This window comes from Toxotes jaculatrix, chromosome 8 (assembly GCF_017976425.1).
Source record: "Toxotes jaculatrix isolate fToxJac2 chromosome 8, fToxJac2.pri, whole genome shotgun sequence".
Taxonomy (NCBI): Eukaryota; Metazoa; Chordata; class Actinopteri; family Toxotidae; genus Toxotes; species Toxotes jaculatrix.
Window position 1 is genome coordinate 9,889,364 of NC_054401.1, and position 17,132 is coordinate 9,906,495.

Here is a 17,132-nt window from a genome sequence, read left to right on the forward strand (position 1 = left end):
CTGTATGCAGGGTCAAAGGCTTGAAAACAGAAGGCTGGTAAAGACTGGTAAGTCAAGGCCAACACATTGCTTTTGCTTACACATTGTTACGTTGCATTGACTGTGGGCAAGCACTTCTTCCTGGAAAGTAAACACACTTAGATGCGTGCGCGCACGCGCACACACACACACACACACACACACACACACACACACACGTCCGCTGTCGTCATTATCACAGCAACACATGGCTGGTAACAACTGATAGCGCAGTTTAGTCGTGGAGGTCATGTAACAGTGTAGCACATCACTGAGAGTCTAGGAGGAAACACGTTTCATGGATGTCACATGGAAGCCAACCACAAAGAGAAGGCAGAGGCACAGACTCTCTAATACACCTGTGGACACTGCTGATATGTTTCTTGTATTGTAAAAGTCCATAGATTTAAAACTGTATTGCTTAAAGGCGAGAGAGCAAAAACAAACACTTTTGGTATTTAGCATTTATTTTGTTATTTATCTTTTGATACAGCCAAAGGGGGCAGGGGCAGGGCTAAATAATGTTTTTAAACATGTACACATTCACACATATCAAACAGGAATTTATAAAAAAGTTATATGAAAAGACAAGGCATCGCATGTAATACAATAGGACACAACGCAACAAAACTCTAGATAAATGCAACCGTGAAGGCATCATCATGTGTATAATATCACATGGTGATGACGAAGGCAGGGCCACAAAGGTGGAGTAGCTGGTGCAAACAAAAGACATAATACTAGAGGAAATGCCACCACCACCTACACAGTTAGCATGCAATGCTGAATCACTATTGCCATGTTTTGTTAGTCATTCTGGTGTTATAGGGCACCAGGCTTAATACAAGCACAAGTAACGACAATTCTTATTGAGGAAGTTGTTTCTGTGGCTGCAAATCAGGCTCAATTCAAAAGGAACAATGGAATATAAGAGAGAGTGGAGAAGGCACGTTGCCAGGTTAAAATGAAAACAAATAATTGTATCCATTTATCAACGAAATACAGTACAGCAACATAAGATAAAATAGTATATAACCCTCATGAACAGAATGAAGTACAAAAGATGAATAATGGAAATTATAGTGGTATTTACTGTATTGAACAGAATAGATCAAGATCAGAAACTGGGCTCAAACACAAAAAAAGGTGACAAAAAACATACATGAATGTCAAAACACTGTATCCCATTTAATTGTCTTAGTAACCTCAAATTTGCAAACAGCTTTGAAATATTTGGTCACTTTGTTACCTAAAGCTCAAACTTACAACCTCTACCGTTCTATTATCCTGCTGTCATGTTATTTTACACATGTAACCTTAATACATAATAGAAAAAAGGTATTTAAATTATATTATTTAAAGCAGGAGATTCCAAGAAGATGCATATCAAAAACTATACTCCTATTCTACTAATGTTTCTACTTAAAATTTATTATGTGCAGGGGGTTTAGAGTCAAAGTGACGCTAACAGGATATTTTATTTCACTATGAAACTGTGCAACAATCACTTAATAGGTCCTGTTTTCAGCCATGCAGCTGATATTTTTAACTACACTGTTTTTAAATTATGAGATGCCTGGAATGCAATCTGTGCGAGTCAAACCTGTGCTAGTCTGTTTGTTCAGAATTTGTGCATCCAAAAAGCATGCATCTAAAAATACTTAACACTGTTCAACCAGCTAAACTATATTTTTTTTGTAAAGAAAATGGCTGATTTTTTTTTTGTTCTAATCTTGCCCTTATACTGTATGATCAAATAAGGAAAGCAACAAGACATGCCTGTAAATGATCAGATTTACATCACAAAAAACTAAGAGCAACATTCACTGTTTTTTATCTTTTTTTGCAGTCAACGTTTAGCCCTACATTACTTTAAAATGCTATCAGAGTAGACTGACTGATATAAAGCACTTTCTAGGCAGGGAAGCATCATTAACCATGCCTGCAGGCACATCAACTGCCAAAGTGTTAAAGATTTGCTCTATCAACAGCCAACCAGAGTGGTGAAATCTGTGGAATGATCAAATGGGTTCTGATAATTCACACCCTAAGGTAACAATCTATCTGAGTAACATCGGTGCAGCTACAATGCTCACAGGGAAAGAGACCAGCCAGTGAGAGTCTTAAGATGGAAATATCTCAGTACATGGTGCTCCTAACAATACTGAGGTGAAAGACAAAGGAAGGCAACTTTATATTCATCAGACTGCTCTTTTAACCAAACTGTTCTTGTGCAAGTTATGCTGGAAATTTTAGAGTAAACACAGAATTGGCACAGAAAATACGCTCTAGCTCACAAAGAAGGCTTCATGGGAGACTGGAAGGTTAGAGATGGGGAATAAAAGATGATGGGGGTTTATTTCAATGCAGTACATTACTTCTGCATTGAAGTGAAGTGAACAAAGACGAGGGGATACTACACCGTATCTGCATGCAAACATTTTCACTCAGCACATTCACACCTGCGCACATATACTGAATAAAGCCCTGCTGCAAAGGCAAAGACGGTAGCTGAGTGAATCCTGTGCTTTTGGATTTGGTTCATAGTTAAACCGCTGCTTCAGCCAATCACTGCGCAGCTCGCTTGGCTCGCTGGGTGTGGCACTTCATACACAGGATCCTACCATCCAATGGATAGCAGCCATTTTCATCTGCTTCTATGGAGAGGGGGCGAGCACAGTCCTACAGAACAAATTAATACATATATTTATTAGCAGTTCACTGAATAAACTACGTGATGTACATTTTGATAAAGTTTAAATGTCTTACCTCACAACGGTAACACTTGAGATGGAAGTTCTTGTCAAGAGCCACCACTCTGACTGTCTCCTCACTGCCCGGGGCTGGAATGATGGGCTCATTACAGCTCACACACAGAGGGGAGAAACGCCTGCAATAGAGAGGTGGAAAAGTGGCTGTTAGTTGATGGCCTTCAGTCACATTCTCACACATTAACACTCAGGAATCACTGAACACCTAAAGCAACGTATTCTACTGAAACTAAATCAAGTTTGTTGCTGCTGGGTCTAGTGGTTGTGGGGATTAATCAGCTTTGTTGAACCCAATTATTTCATCCACAGTTTAGCAAGGTGTGCATTTTTTAATCTGCAGGACATGAAGAAATAAGTTTCAGTGAGTCCAGACCAAGTCAGGAAGATGTGTTACTGTCTTTCTTCCACAACAACCACTGTTTTCAGTAATCCCGATAGATTAAATGAAAGTGATCATGTACCTAGATAAATACAAACACTGCTAAAATTCAGGAGCATCATTGTTCAATTAACATAAGCTATGGCAAAGAGATTGCATTGCATATCAAACTAATCACTTCAGATAAGAAATGAACAGAGATGTAATATCTCATTAGGTTAATAACTGAGGAATCAACAGCCAGTAGCCACCTGTGGTAATCCTGGACACAGTAGGGGTTGTTGTTGTCATCTGTGATGAAGGGCGCCCCCTCAAGTATGCACGAACAGGTGCTGCAGCGGAAACAGTGGGCATGGAAACACTGGCCCACTGCCTTCAGCACACGGTCTGTGATCCTCTCCCCACATCGGGAACACACTGCCAGGGAACTCTGAGGAAGGAGAGAAATAACACGGGATGAGACAGGGATATGAGACAAGGTAATAACCTTGGTATATTCACAGTATCAACATTGCTCAGCACTTTGTTTCACGCTTCAAATATGAACTGAATAATTACGATTTTTGGTGCTTTCTCAGTGCTTTAATATCTAAGTTGAAGTGTATCAAGAAAAATATGTTGTTGCTTTCATTATTAGCTGTTTACTAGAAACACATTTTATCATGAAACTGCGTCATAATGTAAGTGTGTAAATGCTAAACAAATAGAGTATTGTATGGTCAATGACCCCCATGATAACAGCAACACAACAAATTACAATTTGTTTTGTTTGTGCAGTAAATATCCATTCCCATACTGAACTTGCACACTTTGTACTACTGTTCATGTTACAGACAGTATATAGCACTGTTGTCTCTGTGTGTGTCCTCACCATGTAGCAGTCCTCACACTGAGGTGAACCATCCCTGTCATAGAACTGCATGCCCTGCAGGGGGCGATGGCAGGTCATGCAACAGAAGCAGTTGGAGTGGAAGAGTTTATCCATGGCTCTCACTGCCGGTTGAGTACGGGACAAAGCCTCACCACACTTCCCACAAACCTCTGAAATGGGAAGAGAAAGAGGGTGAGTTGGGAAGAGAGACAGAGAGAAAGAAGGCCGAAAAGAGTAAGAATCAGATTATTTAAAAACACAATCTTTCTACTCAGCTCCGCTTGTGTTAATTACTGTATAATTCCCTACTTAAAGAGGATAACACTGTATTTAAGTCAGATAATGAACTGATCGTTTCATGGATTTTTCCAGTTGTACAGACTCTTTGCTGCAACATCAGTTTCATACAACACATGTAGTTTAATGTCTATTAAGATGTTCCCTTAGTAATCAAACAGTGAATAAGGAGAAAAGATTCTGAACCACCACAGCAATAAACAGAGAACCACAGCAGAGATAAATAAAAGCCTACCACGCTTGTAGAGTGTGGTATAATATAAAGAATAAATTGTGAATAAATTTTAATATCCATAATGGGTTGCATTTTGGAATCAGTCAGCAAACTGACAAGAAAATAATTTCCTTCTCTCTTCTGTGTGTTAAACATTTCCAGTGTGGGATATTAAAATATTATTGGCAACACTCTATTTTCCCCACATTCATTTCACCAAGAATATTACAGTCACCAATCAAAAAAGTTAAGCTATTACTTTTGCTAACACTATACCACACTCCCAGCTCTTGATTAGTTTTTGCAGAACTTTGCAGGATGTGCATACTGGCAGTTATTTCATGACTTCAGTTAGCAACAATGACATCCATCATTAATCTATAATAGTACAGAGAAATCTAGAATAGTACAGAGAGAAGGTGTGAAACAGAAGCTTAACTATTTTCTCATTGGCATATGAAGGATGGATCGTATGACGGTAGGAGTGATGGAGTGAGAATGTGTGTACCTGTAGGAGGGGAGGTGATGACAGGTGCGTGTGTGTCCATGTCTTTAATGAAATCCTTGGTCATCCTCTCCAGCTCCTCCACTTCCCTCATGTTCAGAGGAACACCTCCACCTGGGACAGAAACTGGGCCGGGGGGTGAGGGCTGATTACGCGCACAGACACACGTGCACAAAAAAAGCCATTAGTACATACCTATACATTATTTACATTGTTTCATGCAGCATGCCTTATAGAGCATTTTGTTATTTACAACCTTTAAAAACACTGTTAGTGCATGTCCAGAAAGGAATAATTCTCATCTGTTTACTTATTTATTTGTACTTCCTGGACCTTTCTACACTTCATGCAACACAAACACAGTCTCTTAGTAACAAAAATAAAGTTGTAACGTACTGCTGATGCAGGGGGAGTTTTCATTGGTTGGTTAAAGGAAGAGGGAGGAGATGTCATCATCTTGGGTTGAGGAGGAGGCACAGCAGCAGGAGGGTTTTGGTTCACATTCACTTGACTGGCAAAGGGAGAACTCTTTATGTGATTAGAGGCCGGGGCAGCGGCCATGTTGTTTGGTGGGATAGGAGGTGCGGGGGGAGCCGCAGGAGGTGGTGGGAAAGAGGTGGTGGCAGAGGGAGGGGAAGGTTTTGGCACTCCACTGACTGGGGTGGGGGTCTGGTTCAGATTGAGATTCTGGTTCAGTTTTTGTGCCAGAGAGGCAGATGAAGTTGTCATTCTCCCTCCAAAACCAGACTTGGGCGCCACAGCTGGGCCCTTAGCAAATGGCTGAGCAGCAGAGTTTGGTGCAGAGTTGTGATTGGCTTGTCGGTTCGTTCTGGCTTTGAGTTCTTCGGCCCAAGGTGCTGGAGGTGGGCGGTCTCCCATCTCAGGAGGCGGGAGGAAGGAGAGAGCTGGCTTGGGGGCAGTTGGGGGAGGAGCTGCAGGCTTGGGTGCTGGTGCTGAAGAATACTGGCTTGGTAGCTGAAGAGAAAACAACATTAACGACACAATAAAATGCTGATTAATTTACCTCAAGACAAAGCACACAGAAAGACAAATTCAGTGTGAAGTTGTTCTGGACAAAAACTGAATTTGTATAAAACTTCCATCTAACACAAACAATAACTCAACTGTGGGAAGTTCATATCTTGTGTGTAGCACTTTATGCTGAAATGCTGAAAGCAGACACATTTATTATACTGAATGAGGTACTTTGATTAAAGTAAACACTGGAAGTGCTCCACAGTTTCAGCTTATCAGAAGTGCTTCGTCTTTTTGACATTTATTTTGCAGTTTCAAGCCAACATTATTCTGTCCTGATCCAGTACCTCCCAGCTGGATAAAAACACTCTCCATTTATGGCCCTCTCACTGGGTTTCTGGCAGCACACTCTGGCTTCATCACACTCTCATGCACCCCACTCAGTTCAGCGTGCATCACTCCCTCCCTCTGCAAGTATCCCCTCTCTCACTGTGAATCACCTACCTCACTTTTTGTTTTCTCTTTTGGTCTGGTGTGCTGTGTGTGCAGTTCACTTATCATTGAGCTTTCAACCTGAATAGATGAGGAAAGACTAATAAAACCAACCTGGCATCTCTCCAAACTATTTCCACTGATCCACCTTGCTTTTGAACTTTCCTCTGTCTGACTCATTCTCATTTTCTACAGCAAACCTCCTGCGTGTAACCTAATGTCTTATGTTAGTTATAGTGTATTCCCCTTCCCTCCATGCTTTGTACCTTAGGGTTAAAAGGTCCCCTGGTCTCCATCTCAGACAGCAGGTCAGTCAGAGAGTCAAGCTGCTGATCGAAGCTAGTCTGCTTCTCCATCACTCTCTGGCAGAGGAATGCAGAAGGAGGAACAGAGTCTCAGAAAGTACATTTCTTTGCATTACCAAAATGAAGCAAAAATGCATGGATGAGCCAAGAACAGAAAGCTGGATGATGATGAGAAAATGCTACAGACTCTAAACACAGAATTGCAAGATGTTATATTTACATATCTATGTTTGATTTTCTTTCCCAAAATGCAGAATGACATATAGTGAAAATGTTTTAAAATATTTGGCGCTTGCACAGTTAGCTGGATCAGCTACTGAGGTGGGACAGCCAGAATCAAAGATTGAATGAAAAGCAAACAAACTTAATGATGTGATTAATGATGACTGTGAATAAATGAATGACATTTGAATTTAATTTCCCTGGTTGATGAAAGAGAATACCGAATATTGAATTATTTAATTTTCGATTCATTGGGTTGTTTGCTGGGAAGCATTCAGACGATCTTTGTTAATATAAACATGAGATACATTCCTGTGACGCCATTTTTTTCATTCTGTTCTTTTAAAACTGGCTAGCAGAATCTAATTCCATACACAAATGCTTTTGTAGTCTTACAAACCAACGACAGTTAATGGAGTCGTACAATAAACATGTCTACAATAAACCTTTCATTGCATGGCTAAAATCTGTTTCAGTGACATAAATGTGCAAAAATCCTGTTAGAGGCATGAAACTGAGCGATTTAGCCCAGACTAATGCTAATATAATTTGTGGGAAAGTCTCTAAAGACAGTATTTCCTGCCAACACTCCATGGACTCAACAATGTCCTCCAGTGTCCTAACTCATTATCAAATTATACCTAAATGCAGTTACATGCAGCGCAAGGAAGACACATGCAGACAGCCAAAGCAACTTGAGATACCATCGTGACTTACCTGTGGGTTACCAGCAGCGCTGGGAATGCTGGTACCGGAGACAGGGAGAGGTGGAGGGGGTGGGGGAGGAGGGGGAGAGGGGCAGGTGGGTGGACAGGCACTCTCCTCAGGGGGAGCGGGAAGGGGCAGGTCATCTGCCACTGGAGGTGGAGCGGGGAAGGAGGGAGGGGGGACGTCGGAGGCAGTGGGTGTGATATGGCATTCAGGGGGAGGGGCTGGCAAATCATCATCCAATGGAGGAGGAGGGGGGGGTGGGAAGTCTGGCAAAAATGAGGAGGGTTGATTGGTTAAAAGTTTTTACTAATAACCCAGTCCAGGTTCACTGTCAAGCATTTATCAGATATCCTGAATATTTACCAAAAAAAAAAAAAAAAACACTGTGGGAAGAATTTGGCCAGTTTGAGACACATTTGATGACCTTTAGCTGTTCCTCCAATAGCTTGTTAACTTTAAATGTCTACTGAGAACATGAGTCATACGGTAAAGGTGGAAAATGTGAGTGTTCATGTATGTTTTCCTGCACTAAAGGTGCCCTGTGAATTTTTCATGTAAGCAAAGAAATGTTATGTTTACATTCAGTGTTTCTTACCAAAACACATCTAACAAACACATCAGCAGCATTTACTTGGAAAGCAGATTTTAGGAATGTTTTAAACCCTGCAGTTTACATTCATGTCTGCTTGTTTGCAGTCTTCACAGCAAGCATGTCGCCATCAACAAGTGACAATCTAAATCTTAAATTAATTAATTAATTAATTAATCTTAAATTAAAATAAATTTTGAGGCTTCTGACTGCACCCATGAATTAGATCAGCTGATACATCTAGGAGTATAACATGCACAGCTCTAAAAGTAAAAACTACATTTGGCAAAAATGTCCAAAAGGCAGGAATTACAGTACAGAGAGACAACTCATTAAAACCACAGTACAACTGATGTGTTTCTTTTCTTGTACTCAACTCTGAAGCGCTGCATGCCCTAGCATAAGAAGCAGGGGGTGGGATAAGGGAGGGCTGCTCTTTAAGTAGATATATTTTAAGATAGCTAGAAAAATGGTTCACAAAATAGCATAAATAATGCAATTACCATCACAGAGTATAGGGGGTGGCAGAGGCAGATCTCCAACGCGACCAATCACACCTGTGCCTATCGGTGTCGGTGATGGAGCTGAGGGAGGTGTCTGGCTTTTAGGCCGTGGGGGTGCCACCGAGGCAAACTTCTTTGGCTGGTTGTAGAAGGACGGGGTGGTGACCTTGAAGTTCAGAGAGGATGTCACCATGAAGGGTTTGCTGTCGTTGGAGTCCTCCATTTTGTGTATTTATCTGAGGATGAACACAAGAAACATTATAGACACCATACAGGACAATATAAATTCTTATATGATAAGAGGCTGTTTCATTACAAAGGGATGAAGCAAGTCGCAGAGGAGCTCAAACAACTGCTGAGTCTTACTCTCACACCCCACATGAATCCAACATAAATCAGCTGACTGAAGTCAAAGGGCTCGCATTCTTTGGCAGCGTATGCGTGCCGGATCTTTTGCTGGAGAATTAGTGGCGATGACACATCAACAAAACATTTGGCCTATCACAGTTCCAAACTGCACACTAATTATAACCAGGTTTTGAGTTTGTAATGCCTCCACACTGAAAAAGTGACAAAATCAACTACACTCAGAGATGGAAGTATACATAAAGACAAAATTTTAAGTGGTGTTGATGGGTAGCTGTCCTCTAGTGCACTGCAAAATGGAAACGGAGGAGCGTTTTAAAATCAAAAACAAATTGTGGATGGTGGTGAGGCAGCTGCAGAAACAACAAAGAAAATAACAAATAAATCTTGGGGAGAACTTTTTTCTTGCGCTTTGTTAAGTTTCCAGCTTTAAAACTGGCAGGCGCTTCCTAAAGCTACAGTGTCATTCAATCTGTGCATAATGTTTAGCATTTCCTATTAGTACAAAACATTAACTCCTTTTACATTAACTGCCAAAACAGTATATTATGCAGATTGGCACCTAAAACAGAGGTTTACTGTGTCTCACAGCATCTCTTAAAATGTAGTTTGGACTATTTCTGGATTTAGTTAAACAGCAGTAAAAAACAAAACAACTGCTGGGCATTCTGCAAATCCAGTGTTACTGAATCCCTTTAAACACAAAAGCTTTGGTAAATGGTCTACAGTGGAATGAGAAAAAAGTGTGTGAAAACTTCCTCAGGCCATGTATACAGAGCCCACACAGCAGACACAGTGACACTCCCAGATGCCAGAGACAATTTACAATATTTAACACATGGCTGTTTACAGTGCCTTAAAGCACACAGATACCAAGGTTTGTAAGAGAAAGACTGGTTTGAAGCAGGGAAGATAGCAACTATCATAACATTTTCATGTGAGGTGCGTCAGAATGAGGGTGAGCTCAAATATTTACCTCACACATGCCCGTGGTTAAACAAATGTTGATGCTACTTCAGTGTCTTTACTGAGATTCCTCACAAAGTCTGGACACATTTCCCTGAAGGCCATTGGACCCCGAATGTGACCTTTAGTCAAAAGCATGGTTGTTCTTACAAACCCCATAGCCCACCCTCCTCCTCCAACACACACAAACACATGCATGCATACATTTGTACACACAATCTGCTGCTGTTTAACAAACTATTTGATTTTAAAGTTCTGAAACAGCTGCATACACTTAATGATAATAATTATTAGACCTGTGGCAATGATTAACGCACCGATGTTTGGACTATTTATGCAGCCTTTAATAGGTTGTAAAATATTAGTGTCATGAAGCCACACATAACCTGTAACAGGAAGAGTTTCAGCAGGTGTGGTAAGAAGTAGACAAACTGGAGATAATATTTTACAGAAAACAATTATCTTTTTTTTTTTTTAATTGTAGGGCTTTGATATTCCCTCTGCACATAATGCTGAGTAGTTGTCAACTAGACTCCTCCAAAATCCACAGAAAACTATGACTGCAACATTTAGATGTAATTGAGTTAGCATTTGGAAAACAAACTTTCCATGAAGAGATCAAGCCTGCCTTGAAAATTATTTTGTAGACGGGGCGGAGCTCAAGATAGAAACTAAGCCAAACAAAAAAGTCTTTTTTGTTGAGACACACAGGCAACACATCAAGTTTTGACAAGACAACAAAAACCTTACAGCTCCTGAAACCATCTCTGGTGCTCATGACATAACTTGCTTCTCTGATGAGAAAGCAGCTTTTTGGGTAAGCTTCCTTCAATGCAAGATTTATTGATGTTAACCATGTATTTTTTTTTTACCATATATGTCCAGGCTGAGGCCGTTATGCCCTTTAGGCATACAGAGGTGTCAGCTGTTGCATTGTGCCATGGCATAGTCGACCACAAGACAAGTAGTTTCAACCATTGATCTCATCAACGAGGTTACAGCGCTCAGTGGAAAAACATCATCATATAATGGTATGTGATTCACACTTATATGTCACTGCCCTTTAAATGGGGGTAAAAACAACCTACAGAACCGTAGCTCTGTTTCACTGTTTCACTTCAATAATTTCTTAAATTGCTGCATGAATCAGTAAGGGAAGATGGTGAGGCTTAAGAAGCAAACAGTTCTGCTTTTTGGTATGAGTTTTGCCAGGCTGAAAATCCGCAGCAATAAAAAACTATAAGAAAGAGAGAAAAGACAGCTGTTTCTCAGTCTTTTAGAAAATAGCTGGCCACTCAATAACCCAACCTATGTTAAATGGAGTGGACTCTTAATACAAAAACAGACTGACTGGTTACGGTCAAGATAAAACTCTTGACTTTAAATGAGGTTTGCACATCTGAATATCAACAGAGTACTCCAAACATAAGACATGGATTTATTATGGCTTTCTAAAAGGAGTGCTTCACAAGGGCAGGTACGTACTGTGTTTTAGTCTTTTCATTACAGTACTTCAGCCTACCTTGTTTCTAAGAGACAATATGCAATAGTCCTCTCAATTATTCAACAGTGATGATAACTTGTGGTCCAGTTCCATCTGTTCCTTGATACAGTCCAGAGGGGTTTAATACGGTGAGATCAGCTACACTCTCAGTCCCAACGGTCCCACTTCAAATCTATCTTGAAACCTGATCCTTGAGATGAGAGAGACCCTCAGCTAAGGAACATATTTGGCACTACAACAGAATGACATCACCCTTTTTGCTTTTTTTTCTCTCCAATCAGCCCCCTTTTTTTTACTCCCTTAATAAGGACCTTAAGCCCCTGCTTACTCTCACAATCTGACGCAGAGACTTGTGCTTTGTGGCAGACCACAACCATTTTTATCTGTATTATTCTTGCACGTTTCCGCAGCTGCTCATTCATCTCACATCCCCCACTTGAACTGAATGACAATTCTTGAGGCTGCATTTAATCATTTCTACTTTACAGCTGTGATGGACAATGGCGTTATGTAGCCTTTACATAGGGCCCCAGCATATATCACATACTTTACTCTGTAGCTCTCAAACTTTATATAAACTTGTACTCAACCTTGTTTTGGGCACCATAACCCACTTGGTTTTAATTCCATCTTATCAGGGACTGATTTACACATGGGATGGAGGGAGAAGGTTATAAGCCCAACTGCCTTGTAGTAAAAAACCAACAGGGCTGTGGCGCTCAGTGACGTGGTTGGAGAATTACTCCCCCAGAAAACTGCAGGACTTCAAGACATGAAAACAGGGACTTCAGACTCAGTGTTTGAAGTCCCACATGTACTATTAAACAACTCTAACAAACAAGAGTAAAACTAAGCTCTTTTGTGGCTCACTTTCTATCATCTTTGTGTTTTCTCTCACTGTTGCTAGAGCCACATGAAGGCACAGACAACATAGTGGAGTAGCTGTTACCACACTTTTAAAAAATACTGTTTCACTCAGCACTGGTTCATTGCTTTATGGTTATATGGGAACTACATTTGGTTTGTATACTGTACTACAGCTTTTTAAAAGGTCATAGAGGGAAATGTAGCACAGCGTCTAACTGAACCAAAGTCTTTGTCCTCTTTTTCCCCAAAAAGCAAAAAAAGAGAAAAAAAGAAAAGAAAAAACACGTAAAATGTGCAGGTAGAGAAATTCTTCATACAGCAATTGTTTCTTTATAGTACTGCCACCTGCCACAGAGATTCAATAAAAACATTTAAGAATGCCCCTTTTTTTAAAAAAAAAACAACTCTGGTAAAGATCCCAAATAAGTAATAAGTTCATATTGCGTTGCCTGCTAACTATCTATACTTGGAAGTACAACTAATAAAATCAATAAGAAAACAACAGAAAGTTTTTTTTCATAATTATAAAGTAGGTTTCGTATCTGTTAACCTAATAAGAAGTTGAATTTCTGACAGAACTTCCAGTAATTCCTGCCATGTCTGGTCAGTCATTATATCAGTGAATAGTGTGTTGTTTATGAAACTCTCTATTGTTCTGATGTTAATAGCACACACAGTTTCTGGGAAAGCGTGTCTAGGCCGGGGGTCACTAATGCGGAGACAAACAACCCTTTTGAGTACAATCTTACAGGTCACTGGACATGCATTGAGCACCAGTGTTATGCTCCTTCTCGGGCTGCAGTTAGATGAATGATTGAACAGGCAACATTGCAAAGATGGCAATAACATCAGCCAGCAGGCTCTGTGTCAAGCTCTCACCTGAACAGGCTTGTCTGCTTGAACTGACATACAGTAAAATGACGTAGAGTCACAAGACAGTGAGAGTCAAAATCAAAGAGCTAGACAAGCAGTGATTTGAGGCAAGAGATGCCCAAAAATAGCTTGTGTGTATCATGGAGGCTGCAATTAAAGGAGGATTCCTCGTCACCCCAGTCATAAGGGGTAGCATACAGTTATTCATAGATGATCTTCATTCACAGATTTTCATTTGCTTCACCGATTTACTGAGGCGTCAGTGACCATAATCCCAGTCTGTTCAAACAGAAGCACCACACAAACCTCAGACTAGAGCCTTCTCGCTATAAGTTATTCTTAAACACGGTTTACTGCGGCTGCGGATTGAGGCTCCCCTCCTATCTAGCTGACGAAAAGGCAAATCAGAGGCAAGGCACAGCTGTGTGGCTAACACTGATAATCACAGGATTTTCAGAGACTAGTAGTAGTTCTATGCTAAAATAACTTGAATTCTTATGCATTTTCCCAGCATCCTTTACTACCCTGGTTTTGACTCTTCTTCTGGTTTTGATTATATGTGGGTTATAGCCTTTACAAGGAACATGAAAAACCTGGTTATCCATGTCTCTGTATACATGGTCATTACAGTTTGTAGGATTCTGATCCTCTGTGTGCAGTTGTATCTTGATTTCTCACCATCTCAGCTGACAAACAATATTCAGAAAGGTGGGATAAGGTGTTTACATAAAGCCCCCAACTAAAAATTATTTTCATTACTGATTAATGTGATGATTGTTCTCTCAATTAATCGATTAGTTGTTAAATAAACAGGCTGAGAACATGGTGGGAAATGTCTATCACTAATTTCCAATCCCAAGGTACTATCTACAAATGTTTTGTGCAATCAACAGTCCAAAAATATTCAATTTACTCCAAAAATATATAATTTGCTAGGATACTAGGGCACACGTAAATACTGAATGAATGAAGACGTTAGAAACAGCCACACTCATAGGCCTCAACAAGGGCAAAACAGAAGAGTAAAACCTAACAATTGATAACAGATTTTTATTTACTTGGCAATATCAAGATGTTAAACATACTGTAGCTCGGTGCGCCACCCACTTTATCGCCCCATTGATTAGATAGGGTTAGCCAACTGTTAGCCACTGCTTTGACAGCTGACAGCAATGGGTGAATGGTCAAAACCACAGCCAACGAAGCCAGACGGCAAGGGTTACTTAAACCTTCATCACCATTTAGCCATTTGCAGAATTATAACACAAAATGAAGGTTTCTAACCTAAGCTACCCAAAAAAGCTAACGTTGCTATACCCTATCAGTTTAACGTTTATGCCAATATTAGCCTACAGAATGTGTTCAACGTTCGGTTAACGTTAGCTTGATTTAATTCAGTTTGAATCAGTTAGCGTTACAACACACGTTAGCTCAGGAATTACCCCCACGTACGGCTGGATGACAACTGCCACTCACCCACGAGTATGACCAGCCACTCTGTGTGATAGACGTTATCATTCCCTTTCGGGCTTACCAGCAATCACACTAACGGTTACGTTAGCTTAGGTCGGACCACTCGCACACACCCCTACCACTCTCCTAAACCTCGGTCAGTGGCTAGGTTTCGGTGGCGAAACGCCGCCCCATTTTTTTTACCCCTTACCTCATACGGCTTCTCTTCCCCGTGCTGTCATCAAGTTTAATGTTTGCTACTCCTCGAACATAAAAGCCTACAGCCGCATTGCTAGCTAGCAAGTACGGTCAACTTTTTAGCTGGACTTCCTCTCTGAGCTTCCGCGTTGCTCAATCCTTATCATCGGTATCCATCAGCTGCTGTAGCAACCTCCTGTACTTTCAGGAAGGTGTATTCACGTCAAAATACTCAACCGAGCACCACCCACTGAGTGGTATCTTTCAAACAGACCATGAAGTAGTTTTTTACATATCATACAAAAACGCTACACCGGCTGCCATGTGACAGATTCACAATATCCACCAAGGTGCCATTCCCTGAGGTGTTCACTACAGCCCTCACTGAGTAATCAGAAAATCTGTGCTATCATGATGCTTGTATTGACAAAAGACTTTACCTTATTAGGTAACCTGTAGCACCCCCCAATTAAAAACAGAAATACGGCATGCCACCACTTCCCATTACCCTGATTCGCCACAGATAAAATCACGTACCTTGCTAATGCAGCCGCAGTGTGGAGCTCCCTCTTACTTCCCCCCTCTTCCTTTTGTTCTTCTTTTTCTCTAGGTGCAGTCTGAGTAAGAGTTGACTGCAATGGTAACTTCTCTTTCTCTCTTCCCCTCTCCAGCTATTAGACCCTCCCCCTGTGCTTTTTGGTCTGGAAAAGGAATGACACCATCCTTCCAAACAAGTTCTTTCTTGTTTGACTTTGGCTCAGGACTTGTGTATTACTATGTAAACAGCACCTCTCTCTCTCTTTCTCTTTCTCTCTCTCTCTCTCTCTTTCTCTTTCTCTCTCTCTCTCTCTCTCTCTCTCTCTCTCTCTCCCTCTCTCTCTCCCTCTCTCTCAAACCCCTCCTCCTCGTCCTCTCTTTTCTCTCTGGATTCTTGCAGCATTCTTCATTCAGTGACATCAACCCTGTTGCCTCTCCTTGTAAGGTCAGACTGAGGGAATGAGGGAGCCAGAGGGAGGGAGAGATAATGGGGCTAGAGGCTTGATTAGATACAGACAGTAAAAGCAGTCAGGGGTTTAAACTCAAGGAGGTTTGGAGAAAGTATGTTAAAACTGAGCTGGCTTGTGCTTACCGGTATATGTACTTTGAGATAAGAAATTATAAGAGTTTTGTGTCTTTCTTTCACTTGCCTCAACAAAAAAGCTGAGGATCAGATTGTAAAGGCATTATTCTGTCTGCTGCCAAGTGAGCTGCCACATCATTATTTGCTTTGCACTAAGGCAGTAAACATGCAAGGAGTTAGATTCCTCTGTACACAATAAGAGCATATGATTGTAGAGAGTAAATACCTTTAATGGCTCTCTCAAGGCTATCTGCTGCTCATCCTGACAATAAGGATGTGATTGCCCTGAACCTGGGTGTTAAATGACACCTCCCATCCTGCACACTAGTCACCTCTGTCTCACCCACACACACACACACACACACACACACACACACCACACACTCACCACACATTCATGTAGCCCATACCTTTGAGTTTTATCACACTTTCAGGTTCAGTCATTGTCAGTCATGTCTCACAGAGTCCAGCACTAATGTAAAGATTATTCTGACATTTATTGCCCCATTTTATTCAAACATTTTGTTATCATTTTATATTTTAATTTTAGAGTTTAGAGCTGAAATGACGATTAATCGATCAACAGAAGAAATAACCAGCAACTATTTTGATAATCAGTCAAGTGAGAACAAACATTTTATGGTTTGAGGCTCTCAGCTGTGAGAATTTGCTGCTTTCTGAATGTCTTTAGGTTTTGGAGCATTGCTCTGATAAAACAAGTAATTTCATGATGTCATTTGAAGCTTTAGGAAATTGTGATATTCATTTTTCATTATCTTCTGACATTTCATAGAGCAAACGATGAAGCAATTAATTGAGGAAATAATGGGCAGATTAACTGATAGTGAAAATAACCCCATTTGTGTTTTTTCAGTATATTTCTAGACAAACTAGGGAAACAATTTCAGTTATCTCAGCACAGTGACAAATGTTT

At 40.7% G+C, this 17,132-nt stretch overlaps 1 protein-coding gene across 2 annotated transcripts; it reads right to left on the reverse strand.

The window, feature by feature from the left end:
• Positions 1–1,634: 1,634 nt before the first annotated feature.
• Positions 1,635–15,765, reverse strand: zyx (zyxin). Of its 2 annotated transcripts, none has more exons than XM_041044198.1 (10): positions 15,616–15,765; positions 8,853–9,088; positions 7,767–8,026; positions 6,789–6,884; positions 5,452–6,030; positions 5,059–5,200; positions 4,040–4,209; positions 3,420–3,598; positions 2,788–2,908; positions 1,635–2,700 (listed from the first exon to the last, which is right to left on the reverse strand). In XM_041044198.1, the coding sequence occupies exons 2-10, from the start codon at positions 9,073–9,075 to the stop codon at positions 2,587–2,589; spliced, it is 1,884 nt and encodes a 627-aa protein (XP_040900132.1). In that variant the 5' UTR covers positions 9,076–9,088; positions 15,616–15,765; the 3' UTR covers positions 1,635–2,586. The 2 variants fall into 2 exon arrangements, with proteins under 2 accessions (XP_040900132.1, XP_040900133.1); XM_041044199.1 differs by lacking the exon at positions 15,616–15,765 and adding an exon at positions 15,092–15,272.
• Between the last annotated feature and the right edge of the window lie 1,367 nt (positions 15,766–17,132).